At 35.0% G+C, this 19,044-nt stretch overlaps 1 protein-coding gene across 12 annotated transcripts in view; it reads right to left on the bottom strand.

The window, feature by feature from the left end:
* The window catches only part of Cspp1 (centrosome and spindle pole associated protein 1), a 129,057-nt gene that overhangs the window by 21,719 nt on the left and 88,294 nt on the right, over positions 1-19,044 (bottom strand). For all 12 annotated transcript variants that reach the window (XM_069990849.1, XM_069990851.1, XM_069990850.1 and 9 more), the window contains 7 exons: positions 16,144-16,256; positions 12,613-12,762; positions 12,046-12,192; positions 9,909-10,013; positions 8,138-8,204; positions 6,501-6,618; positions 1,923-2,062 (listed from right to left, as the gene is read on the bottom strand). In XM_069990849.1, coding sequence (XP_069846950.1) covers positions 1,923-2,062; positions 6,501-6,618; positions 8,138-8,204; positions 9,909-10,013; positions 12,046-12,192; positions 12,613-12,762; positions 16,144-16,256 — 840 coding nt within the window. The remainder of the gene's footprint in view (positions 1-1,922; positions 2,063-6,500; positions 6,619-8,137; positions 8,205-9,908; positions 10,014-12,045; positions 12,193-12,612; positions 12,763-16,143; positions 16,257-19,044) is intronic.

Raw genomic sequence — 19,044 nt, 5'->3', positions numbered from 1 at the left:
GAAAGCAGTTAAAGAGCAAAGTTAACTGAGGTGACTCTGCACACAAACTAGGATGAAGCCCAGACCTTATTTTCCAGACTTAGTTTCCATTCTATTGATAACAATACCACGTCATATTGACTCGATGTGGTAAATTAGTCAATTCTATGGTAGTTCAAACCTTTTTTTAATCATAAGTCCTTTGTAAATACATAATAAAGGACCTCAAAAAACCTTTTATTTAGGTTGCATTTCTATATACACATATATGCTATATTTGAAATTAAAACTAGTGTTAATAACATGGAAATACCCAAGCACAGACTATTAATGTTGGGGCAATAAAAGCATCATATTTTATGTACCCTCTGGAAAACAGTTAACAATTGAGGGGGAAAATTTTTGTTTTGTTTTTTGTCTGTTGTGGAGGTTGAACTCAGAGCCTGGGTGTTGTCCCTGAACTCTTTTGCTTCAGGCTAGCACTCTACCACTTTGAGCCACAGCTCCACTGCCAGTTTTTGAGTGGTTAATTGGAGATAAGAATCTTACGTGATTTCAATGCTCAGGCTGGCTTCGAACTGTGATCCTCAGATCTCAGCCTCCAGAGTAGCTTGGATTATGGGTGTGAGCCAACAGTACCCTTCAGGAAAAAATATTTTTTTTAAATGTCAATCTATAATAAAAAGTTTTGTCTACAGATGTCCTTGAAGCTCTCTTTGAGACTCAATGGCTTAACACAATGCCTAGTAGATAGTAATCATAAAAAGTAAGCATAGGGCTGGGAAGGTAGCTCAGTGGTAGAGCACTTGCCTTGAATGCCTGAGGCCCTGGGTTCAATTCCTCAGCACCACATAAGCAAAAAGAAAAAAGCTGGAAGTGGCACTGTGGCTCAAGTGGTAGAGTGCTAGCCTTGAGCTGAAGAGCTGAGGGACAGCGCCCAGGCCCAGAGTTCAGGCCCCACGACCGGACCCAAAAAAAAAACAAAACAAAACAAAAAAAGTTATTGAAGCACATGTAAATTGATATGTAACTCTAAGTGAAAAAATGGAAAGAATATAAAGAAGTAGGATAATCTTTTTTGTTGTTTTAAATATGCTCAGACAGAAGACTAGGAAATACTCAAAATGTTAACACTATTTATATGTAGGAAACTTGACTAATGTCATTTCTCTATCTCTGTGTTTTTAGGAAATCTGTAATAGTAAATAGATATTACTTTCTTAAAAAAAAAAAAAAGGCTAGTGAAGTAGTTGAGGCTCATGCTTGTAATCCTAGCTACCCAAGAGGTTAAGATCTAAGAATCATGGTGTAAAGCCAGACTGAGCAGGAAAGCCACGAGACTCTCACCTCCAATTACCCACCAAAAAGTTAAAAGTGGAGCTGTGGCAGAGTGCCAACCTTGAGTGCAAAAGGTAAGAGACAGCATCCAGACCCTGAGTTCAAGCCCCAGTATTGGCAATCAATCAATCAAAAGCTTAAATTCTAGTTTATCTGATATTGTTGGATGATCTCCTGATCCAACTAACACTTTCCAATATTCTTGTCACATGATCCCTTCTTGTTATACTATCTTAGCTTTCAGGATTCCATATTTGCCTGATTTTTCACTGATCAACAACTTCTTTTCCTTAGTCTTTAAGTTCATCTTCCATTGTCTATCCTCCACTGAATTACAATTTTCATTCTTTACATTTCTCTACACAATTCATCACACCAAGGTTTTAATAATTATCTGCTCTCCAAAAGAAAACTTTTAACCAAAAGGGAGGAAAGAGGGGGAAGCACAATATAATATCATCGTCTAGGATACATGTAAAGTTTTATTCATAACCTAAAATATGTATTATAAATGAAAATTTAAGTTAGAAAGCAGAAGTATTTTTAAAGATTTTTTAATATAGTAGAACACTTGCTGTATATTTAAAGTAACAGTATGTACTTACCTCTATCTTTAAGCTCATTAAAATCATAAATATTCTGAAAAGTGGTAGTATCTAAGCCCTTAGGTGATTGTCTTCTGAAAGGAGCTTGGACCCGATGTCTGGCCATGTCAAATATATCCATAGGATTCCTTTCTTTTTTCCTATAAATAAATGTAAAAATCAATGATGAATGTGCTGAATGGGAAGAAACTGTGAGTTCACATTTAATTCACTATAAAAGCAATTTGCATCTTTTTTTTTTTTTTTGGTTGGTTGTGAGACCTGAAATTAGGCCCTGGGTGCTGTCTGTCAGCTCTCCAGCTCAAGGCTAACACTTTACCACTGAGCCACAGCGCCACTTCCGTTTTTTTTCAGCTTATGTGGTGCTGAGGAATCAAACCCAGGGCTTCATGCATGCAAGGCAAACACTCTACCACTGAGCCACCTTCCCAGCCCCAATTTTCCATCTTTTAATGCATTATAAAAGTTACTATAATAGCTATTATTTCAAGTCCCTTAATATTAAAAAAATAAAGTATTTATAATACTAGATGGAAGGCACCTTATTGCATGGTAGAAGAGCTTCAGAGTATACAAGATGATGGTTGACAGCTGATACCACCTTAGTTTGCCACAGAAAGGTGGCACCAGGTACTTAATTGCCAGGTACGGTGTAGCTACTTCTATGTAATGGCCAGCTACTCCACACTTTTTTGAGGTGGCATAGGTTAGCAATGTGATCCACACATGGACTGGGTTTCTGGGGTACTTCTCTCCTCAAAAGCACTGATAGATACCAATATAATAATAGTAGGATACTTCAATACTACACCCTCACTGATAGACAAGTCACACAAACAAACAAACAAAACAAAAATCAACCAGGAAACCTTAGAACTAAATGACACTATAGACCAAATGGTATTAACAGAAAATTACAGAGTATTTCACCTAGTATCTGAACAACACCCATTCTTCTTACTAGCCCATGGGACTTTCTCAAAAGTAGATTGTGTCCTAGGACATTCTCTAAGTCTGAGCAAATACAAGAAAATTTAATGAAGCTCTGTATTCTATCAGATCAGATTGGATTCTATGAAGCAAAGGATACTACAGAAAACATTCAAACACATAGACTGAACAACCACTGGAGACATGTGGGTCACTGAAGAACTAAAGGTAGAAAACAAAAAGTCTCTGGACACAAATGACAACAAAAAGACTACTATTAGAACCTCTGAGATAAGAATTATATAAAGAATCAATGAGATAAAAATTGGCTCATTGAAAAAATAAGATGGATAATCCTCTAGCTAATTTGGACAGAAGAAGATGGGAAGAGACTCAAATCAATAAAATTAGAGATGAAAAATGGACCATCACAACAAATACCACAAAATTCAAAGGATCACAAAAATATGTACTCAAATAAGCTGGAAGTCCTAGAAGAAATGGATCAATTTTTAGGTATCAATGACCTATTGAAAATAAATCAAGAAGATATAAACCATTTCAACGAAGTTATAACAAACAATGAGATTAAAACAGTAAGAATATCTCCTAACAAAGAAAAGCTCAAGGCTAGATAGACTGATAAATTCCATACCTTCAAAAGAGAACAAATACCAATACTCTACAAACTCTTCCATGAAATAGAAAATGAAGGAATAGTAACAACTCATTTTATGAAACAAGTATTATATTCATTCCAAAACCAAACAGAGATGGACAAAAAAATGAATTATAGACCAATCACACTGATGAACATAGATACACAAATTCTCAATAAAATCTTTGCAAACAATTAACACATTAAAGCTATTGTAAATAAAGCTGCTATACTTTTTTTTAAGTCTCCATAGGAAGGGAGATAATATGGGGGAGAAATCTTGTCTTTGAGCAGTAAATGATAAACACAGAAAAAGAAGAACTCATTAAAATCATATGGCATGATCAAATTGATTTCATCCTAGGGATGTAAAAATGGTTCAGTCTATGTAAATCAATAAATACATCACATAAATAAAGCCAAGAACAAATACCACATGATTATCTTAATAAGGAAAAAGCCTTCTGACAAAATTCAATAAGAAAGCCCTGAAGAAACCAGGAGTAGAAAGGAAAAGTTATATATGACAAACCTATAACCAACATCTGAAATCATTTCCCTTAAAGTCAGAAATAGAAAAGTATCACATCTGTACTTAAGCCCTTTTCTAGAAATGATAACTATCTTTGGAAAGGTAACAGGATACAAAATAGTAAAAAAAAAAAAAAACACACACACACACACACCATAGCTTTTCTATATACCAATAATAAACAGTCTGAAATAGAAGAAACAATTCTGCTCACAATAGCCTCATACCTAGGAATTAACCAAAGTGGTGAAATACTACAATTAAAGTGATAAAACACTGAAGAAAAAAAATCAAAGACATCAGAGGATGGAAGAACACTCCATGTTCATGGATTGGCAAAATATTGTGAAAATGTCCATATTACCAAGAAATCTAAAAATTCAATAGAATACCCATCAAAATCCCAATAACATTCATCACAGAATTACAGAGATAAAAGCAAAAGTTGATAAGGAGGAATCAAAGATTCAGAATAGTGAGAGCAATTAATTCTAAGTCAAAAAAAGAGCACTGTTGAAGCTATCACTATATCAGACTTCAAATCATACTACAGAGCTACAGTAACAAAAATAATTTAGTACTGGCATAAAAACAGACCCAAAGGCCAAAGGAACAGTACAGAAAGACCCAGGAATAAAACCAGGTATCTATAGCCAAGTAATTTTTGACAAAGAAGCCAACAACATACAATGAAAAAAAAGACAGCCTCTTCAACAAAAATTCTGGGAAAATTTGGTATTTAACTACAGGAAATTGAAAATGGAACTCTATTTCTCACTCTGTATAAAACCTAGTCCAATTGGGTCAAAGAGCTCAAATAAGAGTTGAAACTTTAACTCCACTGTAGGAAACTATAGAAGGTAGGCTGGAAGTTATAGGCATAGGTAGGTAAATTTTTTCTGAAGAGGACTCCAGATGTCCAGAAGTAAAATCAATAAATGGACAGAAGCAACAAAATGGGACTATATCAGAATTTCTGCATAGGAAAAAAAAAATCACCAGACTCAAGAGACAACCCACGACATGGTAGAAAATCTCCTCCAGCTATTCCACAGATGAAGGATTAATATCCAGACTATATAAAAAACTCAAAGAAGTAAATAGCAGGAGAACAAATAATCCAATTAATAAATGGGCGAATAAAATGAAAAAATAGTTCTCACAAGAAGATATCCTAGGGCTGGGAAGGTAGCTCAGCGGTAGAGTGCATGCCTTGCAAGCATGAGGCCCTGGGTTCGATTCCTCAGCACCACATAAACAGAAAAAGCCGGAAGTGGCGCTGTGGTTCCATTGGTAGAGCGCTAGCCTTGAGCTGAAGAGCTGAGGGACAATGCCCAGACCCAGAGTTCAGGCCCCATGACCGGCAAAAAAAAAAAAAAAGAAGAAGATATCCTAATACAAAAACATGAAAAAACATTCAATATACTAAGCCATAAAGGAAATACAAAGAAAAGCCATACTAAGGTTCCATGTCAGCCCATTCAGCACAATAGCCATTAAAAAAGAGCTAATACTGGAAAAGATGCTGAGATAAAGGAACTGTCATGCACTGTTTGTGGGAATGTAAACTAAGGTAACTACTATAGCAATCAGTTTGGAAAAATAGGGGATTGGAATGTGACTTAGTAGTAGAGTGATGAAATCCTGGATTTGAGTCCTCAGTATCACACAAACAGAAAAATCTGGGAGTGGTGCTGGGCAAGAAAAGCTCAGGGACAGTGCCAGGTCCTGAGTTCAAGCCCCAGGACTAGAAAAGAATACTAAAAATAGATCTTCCTTATGACTCTGTCATACCACAATTGGGCATATATCTGAAGGAGAGTAAATTAATATAACAGAAAGATGCTGCATATCTATGCTTCTTGCAGCTATTCATAATAGCCAACAAAAGATGAATAAGATGTAACACAAACACACACACAATGGAATTTTTATGGAGCCATGAAGAAAAATGAAACCATGACATTTGCAGGAAAAAAAAAAGGAGCAACTGGAGGATATACTGAACTAAGTTCCAAAAAAACATTATAGTCAGATGTAGAAGCTAGACTAAAAAACATAAATACTCATGAACATGGACATATGTATATCCATATACACATTTGTTTATATAGATAAATACAGAAACTCAGAATTAAACTAAAGGACTACTACTTAACAGAAGAAAAAGAAGGAAGAGAAAAAAATAGAGGGTGAAGAATTTTATAATATACTGCAAGTATGAAACAGCCTAAAAATTTCAAAAAAAAAAAATTATCGAAGGAAAATGCAATTGTGTCTGATTATTCCAATCTCCAAATGTACCATTCCTGAAGCATTGTTTCTTCCAGAGAATAAATTTCTACTCCAAATTTTATAGACGACTAAGGCAAAGTAAATTAATCATATCCTAAAACTATAGAAATATTGGATAGATGACAAGATAAAAGAAAAAACAAAACATACAATTCAGATGTACCTTACATGAATTTCCTCATCACTGTCCATGTGAAGCAACTGCCCTTGTAAACGCCTCTCTTCACTTCGAAGCTGTTTCCTCATTTCTGATAATTCCATAATTACATTTTTTTTCTCCTCTGCAAATTTCAATCAGTACATAAAAAACAAGGAAATCATATAAAGATTAAACATTAAGAGACAATCTGGCCAAGCGTTGGTGGCTCACGCCTGTAATCCTAGCTACTTAGAAGGCTGGGATCTGAGGATTGCGGTTCAAAGCCAGCTGGGCAGGAAAGACTGTGAGACTCCTATCTGCAATAAACCACTAGAAAACCAGAAGTGGTGCTGTAGCTCAAGTGGTAAAGTGCTCGCCTTGAGCTGTATTGCTGAGGGCTAGTGCCCAGGCCCTGTTCAAGCCCCATGACCGACAAAAAAAAAAAAAAAAAAAGAGAGAGACAACCTGATTTGTCACAAAGTTAAAATGCTCCTGGGAAAAATTTTAGGGAGGTTTTTATTTATATGAAAGACATTATATGTACTTTGAATGTACACATATATGCTCGAATCATATTAACTAACACTATTAAGATCCACAAATACATTATTGTTTGAGAGTTTTGCAAGGTATTCTTAGAAGTAGGTAGCACAAGGGAGCTACTTTGTGGTGATGGAACAGTTCTAAACTCTGAAAAATCCCTAAAACCAGCCCTCATATCCCACAAATACAAGAAAAACTGGTGAAACCTGATCAAAGCTCTGTCTACAGAGTATACAAAAGTCAACTACTTGCCTGTGAATTACCCTCCTCAATCCACTTGATGTTCCTGTGTAAAATGTCTCCATTGGGGAAGCCTAAAGAAAGACGGCAAGCAAGCAAGCGTGCGTGTGTGTGTGCGTGCATGCGTGCGTGCACGTACTAGGCCTTGAACTTGGGGCCTCTTACTCACACATAGCTTTTTGCTCTCAAGGCTAGAGTTCTACCACTTGAGCCACAGCTCCACTATCACCTTTTTGCTGGTTATTTGGAGTTAACAGCCTCTCACATTTGTTTGCCTGGCTTCAAACTTCAATCCTTAGATCTCCACCTCCTGAGTACCTAGGATTACAGGCATGAGCCACTGGCTCTATACTACTATTTTATTTGCTGATCTCCTCTCCTTAGAGTCTCCCCTTTTACACTCTTGTACTACTATCATAACCACCATCATGATCATTTTGTCTATCCTCCACACAAGTGATAACATGGTTTTGGCTATCTGAACTTGATTATCTAATTGAACATGATAATCTCTAATTCCAGCCATTTTCCTGCAATTGAAATAATTTCATTCTTCTTTTTTTGTTTGTTGGCCATAGGGGCTGAACTCTGGGCTTGGGTGCTGTTCCTCAGCTCTTCTGCTCAAGGCTAGCAGCCTACCACTTGAGTCACAGTGCTACTTCTGCCTTTTTTCTGCTTTTTCTGAGGAATCAAACCCAGGGCCTCATGTATGTGAGGTAAAGACTCTACCACTGAGCCAACTTCCCAGCCCCCAATTTTATTCTACTTTACATCTGAATAATATTTCTATACTATTTTTGCAACATTCTACAACTCCATAACTGTTTCAAAATAAAAAGAGAAATACTCTACATTTCAAGTGTAATAGTCAATTCTACCTTCTGCACGAAGCTGATTTTTCCTTGCAGGTACTGGTGGAGACTGAGCCCTGGACACCAAACTTTCCTGTTTAACAAAAATCACAGATACATTCAATATGTCAATGTGCTCCATATTCACAATCTTGAAAAAAGTAATTATATCTATATATAAAGGAAATCAAATTCTATACTGTCCCATCTATAAAACCTACATCTATAATCTTCCTTCTTAGCACAATGGAAGGATTCTTGCCTCTAACCAAAAATAATCCTTTCATCTGTACTGGCCATCTAATAAGTGAATAGTGCCTCTAACCAAAAATAATCCCTTCATCTGTACTGGCCATCTAATAAATGAATACTGCCTCCTCCAATTACACTTTTCCCTTACCTCTTCCTCTGTAAGCACCTTCTTTGCAGCCTATGCATAAAATCTCCTTTTTCACTCACTATCTACTGTTAATTTTCTCTTTTCCTTCACAAGCAAGTCTCTTTAAAGTAAAGCAAATGCATAGTTTTTGGTCTACTTCCTTATTCCCATTCATTCTTCAATACAGAGGTGATCTGCCTTTGTTTTAATACCCCATTGCTCCAGCAACATTGCTCTCCCCTCATCAAAGTCACAAATGCCTAAATGGCATATTCAATGGGGATGTTCATCACTTATTTTACTTGACCAGTAAAAAAATGCTATCACTGCCACTTTCTTGAAACTTCTCTGTCTCTACCCTGTTCTCTGCCTCTCAAATGCCAATAATTCCCTAGTGTTCCATCCTTAAACCTCTGTGTATCTCCCTCAACATACTCATCCTGGAAAATTACACTAATTTGATAAGCATCAGTACGTTAACAGACTCCTAAACTTCAAATCCAGTCCAAAACTCTTTCCTTAGAACAACTGTACTTTCAAACTCCTACTCTAGAAACTCCTCACCAGAAACTTGAAAGTTCCCTTAATTCCTGTCTACCATATAGTCATAAATTGCACAACCATGTGCCTCAAATACTTCATGAAATTGTCACCTATTCCTAGTTTTTTAATGTTAATGCCTTTGTTTTAGTTTCTCAAAGTCTCACATCTGCACTTTTGCAAAAGCATCTTAATTACTTGCTATATGTACTATCTTTACTGCCTGAAAAACACATTATATAAAGGTGACAATGTCATTGTCCTACTTAAATATTAGTGAATTCCCATTTACTACCACAGAATTAGTAAATCAGATTCTCAGAGGCAGGTCTACAAAAGTATTTTTCTAATGCACTTTGGAACTCATGAGCATATGGAATAAAGTTAAAGCCCTCAGCACTCCCTCTAACATCCTACACATATTCTGCTCTGCTGCCTTCTCACAAAAGCATAACCAGGCCAGACCAAACCACTGAGAATCTCCATGTGGCTTAATCTGCCTTCTGTAACTTTGCACATGAGAAAAGTCCAACCTCTTTATGGCAAATTCAACTCATGAATCCACCTGTCTGAAACATTTTTCTGCCTCTCTTTTTGTAAGTCAATCTAAAATATAAGAGACTTCATAAGAATATTTATAGCTAGCTAAAAGATAAATTTTCAAAGGATTTTGTTGAGATGCCTAGATAAGAACCAGATTTGTCAAAAGAATTCAACTTTAAGGCACCAAAGTTGCATTGCAAGATCAACACAATCAGTTATAACTATCTCAGAGGCAAATTTATGTAGACCTATCTATGTTTCAGATCTAAAAATCAAATTCACTGTATCTAATGCAAAACTGAATGAAGACTAACAAACTACAATGGAAGTACATACATTAATAAAGGAACTTATGATGCTGTCCACAGATGGAGGTCTTTGCAACTTGCTTGCAATTTTGTTCTGAAGAGCAGGAACTATAGGGGAAGGTTGTCTTAAGTGCTGAAAAATTTTAAATGTATTTATAAATAAAGATGCATATACACATACATATAAATTACATGACTATATGTTCTATTTTTTGTTTGTGCTTTTTATTTTCAGTTTTAGGAGTGTCAGAATATCACTTAAGAATGAGAATTGTTAGTTTCCCAAATATTGCTCATTTTCTGATGCTTAAAAGCAATGCTATTTTTTTTATAGTTGGAAGGGGAATGGGAGACATGGTACTGATGTTAAAATTCAGGGCTTGGCACAATCACAAATGATGAATTTAAAAGTTCAGATCATCAGTGTTAATACCTCATATGAAAGTGTTAAGAAATTTAATAATAAACTATAATTCAATAATATAAGAACAAGTATCAGTGATGGTAAACATAAATGAATTTAGCTATGTAATTATAAGAACATTACTCTCAATTAGGATTCTTTTTAATCAACAAATAATTTAAATAAAGAGTATTCCAAATATTAGGAAGCCAAACAAAAAGAAAAAAATCCACTTAAAGTAAAAAAATAATCATCTCAGTAACAGAATAAAACATCATTAAAAAAATCTCTTTTCCAAAACATAATATAAATCAACCTCTTAAATCTAGATATCTTTTATCAAGAGCATCTTAGCTGAAGGAATTCTTCTATCATAGTAAGGCTATCAGACTCAGGATAAAAATAGGGCAAATAGTAAATACACACGCTAACTAAAATATAAGATGATTGCTTTTTTAAAAACTACAAAGTATGTAAAAAGCATACCAGGCATATATAAATTTAAAAATGACATGAGCAAGTTCAGAATCAAGAAACAAAATGGATTAAATGATATTAGATGATCTAAAAAAATTAGACTATTTTGTAATTAAACCAAAATAGTCATCACATATTCTTTAAAAATAGCTTTTGTGATTGTGCCAAACCCTGAGTTTTTGTTTGTTTGTTTGTTTTTTTGGATCCGGTTGTGGGGCCTAAACTCTGGGCCTGGGCGCTGTCCCTCAGCACTTCAGCTCAAGGCTAGCTCTCTACCACTTGAGCCACAGCGCCATTTCTGGCTTTTTTCCTTTTTGCTTATGTGGTGCTGAGGAATCGAACCGAGGGCCTCAGGCATGCAAGGCAAGCGCTCTACCACTGAGCCACCTTCCCAGCCCCCAAACCCTGAGTTTTAATCTCAGTACTGCCTCTCCCATTCCCCTTCCAACTATATAAAAAAATTAGCATTGCTTTTAAGTTCAGAAAATAATAACAGCAATATCTGGGAAACTAACAATTCTCATTCTTAAGTAAAAAAAGTATCCTGACACTCCTAAAACTGAAAATAAAAAGCACAAACAAAAATATAATCTCACTTTTAATTCTCTTTTAAATAATCTGCTAGCAAATTTAAGCTCTGAATACTGAGCATTTCTATCACCATAAAAATATTGGAATGAAAAATCAAACAGTACAACCGATCCCATCAGAAAGGTTTATATTCTCTGAAGTAGGTTACATATTGGACAGTGTAACAAATCATATCCTAAATGTACTGTACTATACACACACACACACCAGCAGTTAAAATGAACATTTTTGTAAAATAGAACAAAAATTAATCACTACATAAATTGAAACAATTTTCAGGCAAACAAAATTTAAGCCTAATATATTATACTGAAATAGACAAAGTTATCATGGAAAAAGTTCCCAATCATTCTCCTATTCTGTTATTTACTCTTGGCATGAAGCAGGATAAACATTCCACAAGAGTACTGGTCCTCAGACTATGTTTATAGGCTGTTCTACTAAGATCATGGTAATGAGAATGAAAAGGGGTAAGGAGAACCATAACATTCACTGTGAAGGAAGTACCAACACTTCATGAAGAGAATACTCATGTAGGAAGTTACATATACTCAGTACTTAACTCAGTACTCAGTGCCCAGACTCAGTAGTACTACAATACTGGGGAAGACATAAGCAGAAGCTCTTTTTCTAACATCACCATAACTTTCCCAGTGAATACAGATTAAAGTATGACATTTTGTCTGAAACTTGCCTTTGTTTCATCTCCAATAATATTTTCTCTTTCATAATAGTGTTGAAGTTGCAAGTTATGTTTTTCTTCTTCTTCTTTCTTCTTTCTTTCTGCTTCTTTTCGTCTTTCTTCAGCTAACCGAATGAGCTCTTCATTTTTTATCCTTTGCTTTAAAATGAAGAAAAAAATATACACTTCATACATACATTCCAGAGTATACTTAAAAGTGTGCAGGGCTAAGAATGTACTCAGTGGTACAGTACTTGCCTACTCCAGCACTGCAGAGTGAGCAATATAGCTAACTTATTTCTCTAAAAGTAAGGAGATACAATTCTTTTAAATAAAGAAGCTGCTTGCTTAATAAACATACTGAATATCTTTCTTAATAGTTTCAGTAAGCTTACAACTGTTTTTCAGCTAAAAAAATTTCCTTTCTTTTAAATTTAGTTTTTACCTCAATAAAATAATATCCAATGAATACTTACCTATCTTGTAGTTCAAAATTATTGTCCCTCACAAGTAATTTATTATCTTCTCAAGTCAAAGATTTCACTTTCAAGCTAAATAGAAAACAGAATTATAAAGTACCTCCTCTTCTTTCTCCCTTTTCTTTTCCTGTTCTTCTTCATATTCTTGTTGGATTCGTGCTCTCTGTTCTGCAAGACGTTTTTCTTCTTTTTCTTCTGCAATTCTTAGTCTCTCCCGCTCTGCTTCCTCTCTTTGTTTCTTTTCCTCTATCTAAAGAATTAAGTTTAATCTATTGAAAATCTAGAAGTTTCTTTTTTCCTATAATCCTACAAATTCAACATTTATACTTTGTTTGCAAGTTTCTAAAAATAAATTATTAAATGTTTCAATTATTAGGGAGGCTACTATGAAAAACTAAGAATTAAACTAATTTTACCGCCACCAAATGCTTACAGACTGTGTGACCTTATCTTCCTTATGCTTCTATTGATAACAAGTTATTAGTATCTGTATCTCAAAGGAGCACTTACAGAATTAAAACAATGTCTGTAAAGAACAAGAAATCCTTCCATATAGAAAATACTCAGTATATTTCATTATTTTAATACTCCATATTCACTACTATTCTATCTCATAGTTCCTGGACTTGATTAGTATTCTAAAACAACAGTGAACTTAGGGTAGCAGTGTTCAATCATTTTTATGAAAGAATCACTTCCCAAAAATGCTCTTCTTTCCTACGTACTGACAGGTTAATGTAGAAGGAATTAAACTATTGAGATAGGAATATAGCTCAAAGGGAAGAATGATCACCTTTTTGCCAGGGACCAGATTCAAATCATACTCGTCTTACCTACATCTCCCACATAGCTCGATTATATCACACTCAGCTTATTAGTTGAAATGGAATCTCACTAACTTTTGCCAGGGACTGGCTTAAGATTTGGCTCATTCTGTTCCCTGCCTTCCAAGCAGATAAATTGATAGAGGAGCATAATAGCAGATTACTAGAGAAATATTCTAAGATCTGAAGAAAAGGAAGTCCTAAAAGATGGCAAGCACCAGCTATGAATGAGGCAGAAAAGATGGCAGGCAGCATGAGTACTAGGTATTTATAATTCTGGTCTAAGATGATCAATATATTTTTAATCGTAGGTATGACTAAGGCTAATTTATTTGATTTTTATTTTTCTTGACTGAATTTCCTTTAACCTTAAGATTGCTCTATTTAGTGCTGTCAATTTTCACACAATAAAAATTTAAATCTCACATGCCCCATGACTTTATACATTAGGACTTTTTCTACCACTTCCAAAGACACTATCATGTGTAAACCTAATAATTAGTGCTAAACAATGTTCAAGTACTTATTCAAGTACAATACGCTAGAGAAAACATCACTTACAACCCAACAAAACCCTATATTCAACACTCAGTCCCATTTCTTCCAATTCCATAAAAAAGACCATACAGGATCACTCTGCTATCAATATAAAATACTATCCATAATAAACCATTAATTATAAACCATTAATGTATTAATTATAAACCATTAATGTATTAGTCATATGATAAGCTTAATGCCAACATGTATGAAAAATAAACTAAAGTAAAAAGGGACTAGAAGCCTGGCTCAAGTGGCAGAGTGCCTACCTAACAAGTACAAGGGCCTGGGGTCAGTATGCATTCAGACAGGAGGAAAAGAAAGTCTCTTAAGGAAAAGTTACCTCATTCTTCTCAGGTTCCATTCCTAGTATTCAGTATTCCTAGTATTGAACTTATTCAGTTCAATAAGTCTATTTACTTAATAAAGGCTAGATGCTTAAGTGTCTTCCTTTCTTAATAATTTGAGCATTTCGTGGGCTAAAGACTTAAAGAGAAACTTCTCTGAAGAGGAAAGAAGGATGGCCAATAGACACATGAAGAAATGCTCAACCTCCCTAGCCATAAAAGAAATGCAAATCAAAACAACATTGAGATACCACCTCACCCCAGTTAGAATGGCTAAAATCAAGAACTCTAATAACAGATGCTGGAGAGGATGTGGACAGAAGGGAACCTTACTGCATTGTTGGTGGAAGTGTAAACTTGTTCAACCACTTGGAAAGCAGTATGGAGGTTCCTCAAAAGACTCCACATAAAGCTCCTCTATTACCCAGCAATCCCATTTTTGAGCATTTACCCAAATGATCACAAACAAGACCACACTAAAGCTACCAGCTCAACTATGTTTACTGCAGCATTATTTACTATAGGTAATATATGGAAGCAACCCAGATGCCCCTCAGTAGATGAATGGATCAAGAAAATGTGGTCTATATACACAATGGAATTCTATGCCTCCATCAGAAAGAATGACATTGCCCCATTTGTTAGGAAATGGAAAGGCTTGAAATAAATTATATTAAGTGAAGTAAGCCAGGCCCAAAGAAACATAGGTCCCATGGTTTCCCTTATTTGCAATATCTAGTATATGTCTGAGACAAGCAGAAAAGGTCAGATAAGGTGATGTTAAGGAAATGAACCCTAAGATAGGTATTCCATTTTTTTTCTTTCATGGGATTGTTTCTAACACATTTATAAGATTATTTCTTTCTTGCTTTGTATGTCCCTCCCCCACAGTATAACCCCTGCTTTCACTGTATTTGATATATAATTTGTGGAGGGGAAGGAGAAAAACAAATCATTTAAATAGGGATACAGGTGGACCCATTGCAACAATGAGATGTACAAGTCGTTATGTCGAAAATGAACTTTACAACTTTGGTGTGGTGGGGGGGGCGGGGGGGGGGACAAGGGGAGGATGGGAAGGAATGGGAAGGGGAAACAAAGGAGGAGGCTACAATGCTTGATAAGAAATGTACTCATTGGAAGTGGCGCTGTAGCTCAAGTGGTAGAGGGCTCGCCTTGAGCTGAAGAGCTGAGGGACAGTGCCCAGGCCCAGAGTTCAAGCCCCACGGCAGACAAAACAAAAAACAAACAAACAAAACAAAGAAATGTACTCATTATCTTGCCCATGTAATTGTAACTCCTCTGTACAGTATTTTCACAATAGAAATAAATAAATAAATAAAAATAATAATTTGAGCATTTCTAATCTTTTAAGTTTGCTTGCATACAAAATGGGATGTGTATAATTGCAAAATGTGATTAGCTTACATATAATCTTTGTTTTTTGGTTTTTTTAAGAAAGTTTATTGGTGTAGCCCAGGGTGACCTTAACCTGATGACCCTCCTGCCTTAGTCTTCCAAATGCTGGGATTACAAATTAGATCCACCATTTCTGCTGACACGAAACTTTTATTTATAGTCTATATGAATAAGTTAAAAATATCAAATAACTAGGGGGGAAGAACTATTGATTTTCTACTGATTTATAACTATACAGAAATATATAGGTGAGTCACTGAGTTTTAGCAATCTCAGCATTCTTTGAATTAACAATAATCCCATAAACTTTAGAAAAGGTTAGTGTATCTTAGCTCTTTCCTTCATGTGTAAGTTTTGTAATAACCATATATGATATAAATTAAGTACTTTAAATAACCGAATGCCAACTTAGAATTTAGTATAGGTGCTCTGGATAAAATCTGTATGATAGTATATTATAGTCCTTACAAGCTTAAAGCCATGATCAAATAAGTCTTTTACCTGAAAACGAAGAAAATTCTTATACAATTCTTGCTGTTTAATCTGAAGTTCAGTTGGAGGTTCACCAAATATATTTCCCCGAGCAAAAGGAGAGCTCTGTGTTTGCATATGACCTTGAAAAAATTTTATGAAAATATGTATCAGCAAATGTAAGAGCTAACAATGGAAGAAAGTTAATTACCCCATATTTTGAAAAACAATATGCCAAATATAGAAGTCTTAGAAAAAGTTGAGATAAGAAGATCATGTGAAAGGAGCAAGAGAAATAAAAATGGTAAGACTAAACTAAAATTAATAGTTTAAAACCGTATCTAATAGCTGAAAGACATTAAGGTAATGAAAGCTAATAGCCTGAACAATTTTCATCAGTCAAGGCTGTAGAGAAGAATTTGTCAGGAAGAAACAAAAAAACACATATTCAAATTTTTGTACATAGCCTTCTTTTTTTATGTTAGTACTAGGGCTTAAATTTAGGACCTAGCACTATCACTTAGTTTCTTTGCTCAGGGCTGGCTCTCTACCACACCTCAACTTCCCAGGTTTTTGCTGGTTAATTGAAGATAAGAATCTCATCAAGGGCTAGGAAGGTGGCTCAGTGGTAGAGTGCTTGCTTTGCATGCATGAGTACCTGAGTTCGATTTCACATAAGCAGAAAAAGCTGGAAGTGGTGCTGTGGTTCAAGTGGTAGAGCGCTAGCCTTGAGCTGAAGAGCTGAGGGACAGTGCCCAAGCCCAGAGTTCAGGCCCCATGACCGACAAAAAAAAAAAAAAAAAAGAATCTCATTGACTTTTCTGCCCAGACTGGCTTCAAATTGTGGTCCTCAGATCTCAGCCTCCTGAGTAACTAGTATAATAGCGTGAGTCACCCACCAGTCCCTGGCTGGATATCCTTTACTTAAGTATAACTCTAGTTGATATGTAGGCTCAAGTCTATAATCTAGCACTTGGAAGGTATCAGTGGGAAGATTAAGGATTAGAGGCCAGATTGGACTGCAAGACCCTGCCTCAAAAGCAAAAAGTTCTTAATCACATATTTAATGTTTGGTATATACCAAAATTTTTATTTTTAAAAATCAGTATTTCCACAATGGAGGGGGTAACAATGCTCAATAGGAAGTGTACTCATTACCTTGCTCATGTAACTGTAACCCTCTGTATAGTATCTTTACGATAAAAAATTTTTAAAAATCAATATTTCCAAAATCCTTCCTGTTTATAGTTTAAATTAGAAAATCAGTTATAGTTTTAACAATTAGAATGAGTCTCAATCATTGTAACAATTGTTATTTTAAAAACTATCAAAATTAAGAATGTAATGTCTTTGAGTCAATTTCCAGGACCAAAAAAAATATATTAAAGGTATCAAATTAATGAAATACGAACATAAACAATTAACATATATTCCCTACAATATATATTCTTGAATGGAAAAATTTCACAAAAGCATTTTGAAAATTATTTTCTAGGAGTGTCTCTGCAGAAAGGAAAATGGTATTTAAATTTAAACATCAAAGAACTTTTAGTATTATTTTTAAATTACTGATTCATTCTTAATACCACCAATCCCAATCATGTATTTCTCCTACTTGTGTCATTTATGCAGGCAAAACTGTAGGCTTTGCAGTTTAGCTATCATTCATGCTTATTTTGCCTTTGTATTTAAATTTATTAATGGTAATGTGTCTATATGAGCAGAAGACCAAATCATAACATAAGTCTTTTCCACTAGAAAATTGTCTTAGGAAAAGAAACTAAACATATACTAAACATATACTTTGTAAATTCTTTTAAGTCTTATGTAGTGGTAGACAAAATAATTGATCAACTGCATTCTAAATCTTCAGGACAATTAAAGAAGAAATATGAGAAATGGCCAGGTGCTGGTGGCTCATGCCTTTAATCCTAGCTATTCAAGAGGCTGAGATCTAGAGGATAACAGTTCCAAGCCAGTCCAGGAAAGAAAAGTGCAAGAGAATCCATCTCCAAAACAAGCAAACAGCTGTGTTAGGACCATAGTTCAAGTGTTAAGAGTGCCAACTAGACATACAGACTGACCAAGCACGAAACACTTAAGTTCAAAAACTTCTGTACCAGAAAAGGATGAAGAGGAGGGAAAAAAAAGAAATATTAGAAAATAGACAAAATAAGCCATTTCAGAAACAAAGTTTAAAAAAAAACATTTGGAAACATTAGTTCCATTATAAATAGATTGTAATTCAAAAAAATAAAATTAAGCCAAATTAGAATGAGAATTCATAAATAGCAGTTCATTTAAGAACCACAAAGAAAATGATGAACACTACAAACTAAGACATGAGGTGCATGTCTGTAATAGCACTCAGAAGTCTAGAGAGCTGGTGAGCTTAATACTATCCTAAGCTGCACATTAAGACCCTGTCTTTTGCAAAAAAGAACACTATGAAAAACCTCAAAAATGTCTAGCATGCATGTAATATAAGAAGAAAAAGAACTTGAAAAATAAAACTTTGAAACATGCTGTTTCAGATACGTTTACAGCCCACAAAAAATATTACATGGGGATGCCAGGTGCTCATGTCTCAGGCCTGTAGTCCTAGCTATTCAGATGGCTGAAATCTAAGGATCATAGTTCTAAGCAAACCTAAGCAGGAAAGCCCATGCGACTCTCATCTTCAATTAACCACCAAATAGCCAGATATGGAGCTGTAGCTCAAGCAGTAGAGCATTAGCCTTGAGCTAGAGCTCAATTTTTAAAAGCTAAGGGACAGCATGTAGGCCCTGAGTTCAAGCTGTGAGACAGGTACAAAAAGAAAAACACACTACATGGAACATGTACGTATAAAATAAAACACACCAAGGCATACATATATATGGTATAACACAACATATATATGGTATAACACATACATATATATGGTATAAC

The sequence above is a fragment of the Dipodomys merriami genome, unplaced genomic scaffold (assembly GCF_024711535.1).
Source record: "Dipodomys merriami isolate MVZ:Mamm:240054 unplaced genomic scaffold, mDipMer1.0.p SCAF_4, whole genome shotgun sequence".
NCBI lineage: Eukaryota > Metazoa > Chordata > Mammalia > Rodentia > Heteromyidae > Dipodomys > Dipodomys merriami.
Note: the sequence above shows the minus strand (reverse complement) of the source record. Positions and strands in the feature narration are given on the sequence as shown.